This window comes from Cydia strobilella, chromosome 5 (genome assembly GCF_947568885.1).
Source record: "Cydia strobilella chromosome 5, ilCydStro3.1, whole genome shotgun sequence".
Taxonomy (NCBI): Eukaryota; Metazoa; Arthropoda; class Insecta; order Lepidoptera; family Tortricidae; genus Cydia; species Cydia strobilella.
This window is the reverse complement of record NC_086045.1, coordinates 16312766-16315316: the sequence shown is the minus strand read 5'-3', so window position 1 is coordinate 16315316 and position 2551 is coordinate 16312766. Positions and strand designations below refer to the sequence as shown.

The following is a 2551-nucleotide window of genomic DNA, read 5'->3' as shown; positions in this document are numbered from 1 at the left end:
GGTATCTCTTACATTCTTTTTTGGATTTGTATGAGCTTAAATTTTTATAAACAAATAAACAGATTTGGTATATATACAATGCAGTTACTGTAAGTATATTGTTGTTTACAAACAGATGCCTATGCGTTTCAGGGAAGTAACCTTCAATGAAGCGCAAGCATTTTTTTGCATCTTTTTTTGTTACTGTTAATGTAAGAATACGAAAAATATGCATATTTCATATTTTATTACTTACCTCTTCATCATTATAAGTATTATAACACGTTTATTTTTTAATGTTGAAAAACCGTTCTTAATAAGTTGTCTGAATGGAACGGAACGCCTGTCAAAGAAGAGGCGTATTTTCTTACTGCAAGAATGTTTTAAGTTACCAAAGGCAACATTCGATATTGTTTATATAAATATACGATACACAAATAATCGTAACTATTTAGGTAAATATTTAGGTAATAATAGTACAATGTTTTACTATTTACAATTGTTTCTGTCTTATAGAACATGCATTTGAAAAAAAAAACTTTCATTGAAGTGGGTTCAATAATAATAACAAAATCTATTCTAGTCGAATAAAAGCTAGAAAAACACCTCTTCGCAACTGTATTAAAAAACGTCGTTCGATACACGTGCGGATATGGCATTCTTCACTCGTACTCGTGAAGTAATGACATACTTTCCGCACTAGCATCGAAATGTACTATTTCATCATCCATTTACATTCACATTAATAACAGTTTAGATGCTCTTGGCGAGGGTCTCGGCCTTGGCTACAACTTCCTCGATGGGCCCGACCATGTAGAAGGCGCCCTCGGGCAAGTGGTCGTACTCGCCCTGCAGGATCTTGGAGAAGCCCTTGATGGTCTCCTCGAGAGGCACCAGCTTGCCGGCGTGGCCAGTGAACACCTCGGCCACCTGGAAGGGCTGCGACAGGAACCTCTGGATCTTGCGCGCGCGCGACACTGTCAGCTTGTCCTCCTCGGACAACTCTTCCATACCCAGGATGGCGATAATGTCCTGAAGCGACTTATAGCCCTGCAGGATCTTCTGCACGTTACGGGCGACGTTGTAGTGCTCGGCGCCGATTATGTGGGGGTCCATGATACGCGAGGTAGAGTCGAGAGGATCCACTGCGGGGTAGATGCCCAGCTCGGCGATGGCACGCGACAGCACAGTGGTGGCATCCAAGTGAGCGAAAGTTGTTGCCGGGGCGGGATCAGTTAGATCATCAGCGGGCACGTAGATGGCCTGTACTGAGGTGATGGAACCCTTCTTTGTGGTGGTGATTCTCTCCTGCATAGTACCCATGTCAGTGGCCAAGGTCGGCTGGTAACCCACAGCAGACGGGATACGACCCAGCAGAGCAGACACTTCTGAACCAGCTTGAGTGAAACGGAAGATGTTGTCAATGAACAGCAGCACATCCTGACCCTCCTGGTCTCTGAAATACTCGGCCACAGTGAGACCTGTGAGAGCGACACGGACACGGGCACCTGGGGGCTCGTTCATCTGACCGTACACCAATGACACCTTGGAGGTATTATCCTTGAGGGAGATAACACCAGACTCAATCATTTCCTGGTACAGATCGTTTCCCTCACGTGTGCGCTCGCCCACGCCGGCGAACACAGAGTAACCACCGTGAGCCTTGGCTACGTTGTTAATGAGCTCCATTATGAGTACGGTCTTGCCGACACCAGCACCGCCGAACAGGCCAATCTTTCCTCCCTTGACGTATGGCGCCAGCAGGTCCACGACCTTGATGCCGGTGACCAGGATCTCTTGCTCCACGCTCATCTCCGCGTACTCGGGCGCCTCGGCGTGGATGGACGCCCTCTTGTCGGTAAGGATGGGGCCGCGCTCGTCGATGGGCTCGCCGATCACATTCATGATGCGCCCAAGCGTCTCCACGCCCACGGGGATGCGGATGGGTGAACCGGAGTCGTGCACGGCCTGTCCGCGCACCAAACCCTCGGTACCGTCCATAGCGATGGTGCGCACCTTATTCTCTCCCAAGTGCTGCGCTACCTCCAGCACGAGCCGGGGCTGCCTGTTCTGCACTTCAAGGGCATTGAGAATGGAAGGCAGATTGTCCTCGAACTGTACGTCTACAACGGCACCGATGACCGCGACCACCTTACCTTGCCCCTTGCCTGCGGCTTTGGCAGCAAAATCCCTCTTATTGACGGCCGATACAGCAGCAATTTTGCCGTATTCTGTGGCAGCCCTTACGGCAACAGGCTTGGCTGCTAAGAAGCCGCTTCCAACCCTAATTACTGCCACCAACATTTTCGAATATCTGGACAAATTGGGTGAATAATGATTCGCGGCTGGAAAAGTTGCCAGAACACTGAAAGCTAAATGTATACGACCCGGATTTAAAAGAGGTACGATTTTCCTAAAAAAAACAAAAAAAACAACAGTAAAGTAAGACCAGACTAACTTTGCAGCGATCGATAAGTAGTTTTTGAAAATCAATATAACACCACAGAAAAAGTATTAATTAATCGTGATACTTGTGAATTGCATGTGCATGCACTTCATTGCGTTTAGTACG

General features: G+C 47.5%; 1 protein-coding gene across 1 annotated transcript; it reads right to left on the bottom strand.

Moving 5' to 3' along the window:
* Positions 1 to 707: 707 nt before the first annotated feature.
* On the bottom strand, positions 708 to 2309 carry LOC134741465 (ATP synthase subunit beta, mitochondrial-like). The gene has a single exon (XM_063674248.1). It carries the CDS (start codon positions 2281 to 2283, stop codon positions 733 to 735), a length of 1551 nt encoding a protein of 516 aa, XP_063530318.1. The 5' UTR covers positions 2284 to 2309; the 3' UTR covers positions 708 to 732.
* Between the last annotated feature and the right edge of the window lie 242 nt (positions 2310 to 2551).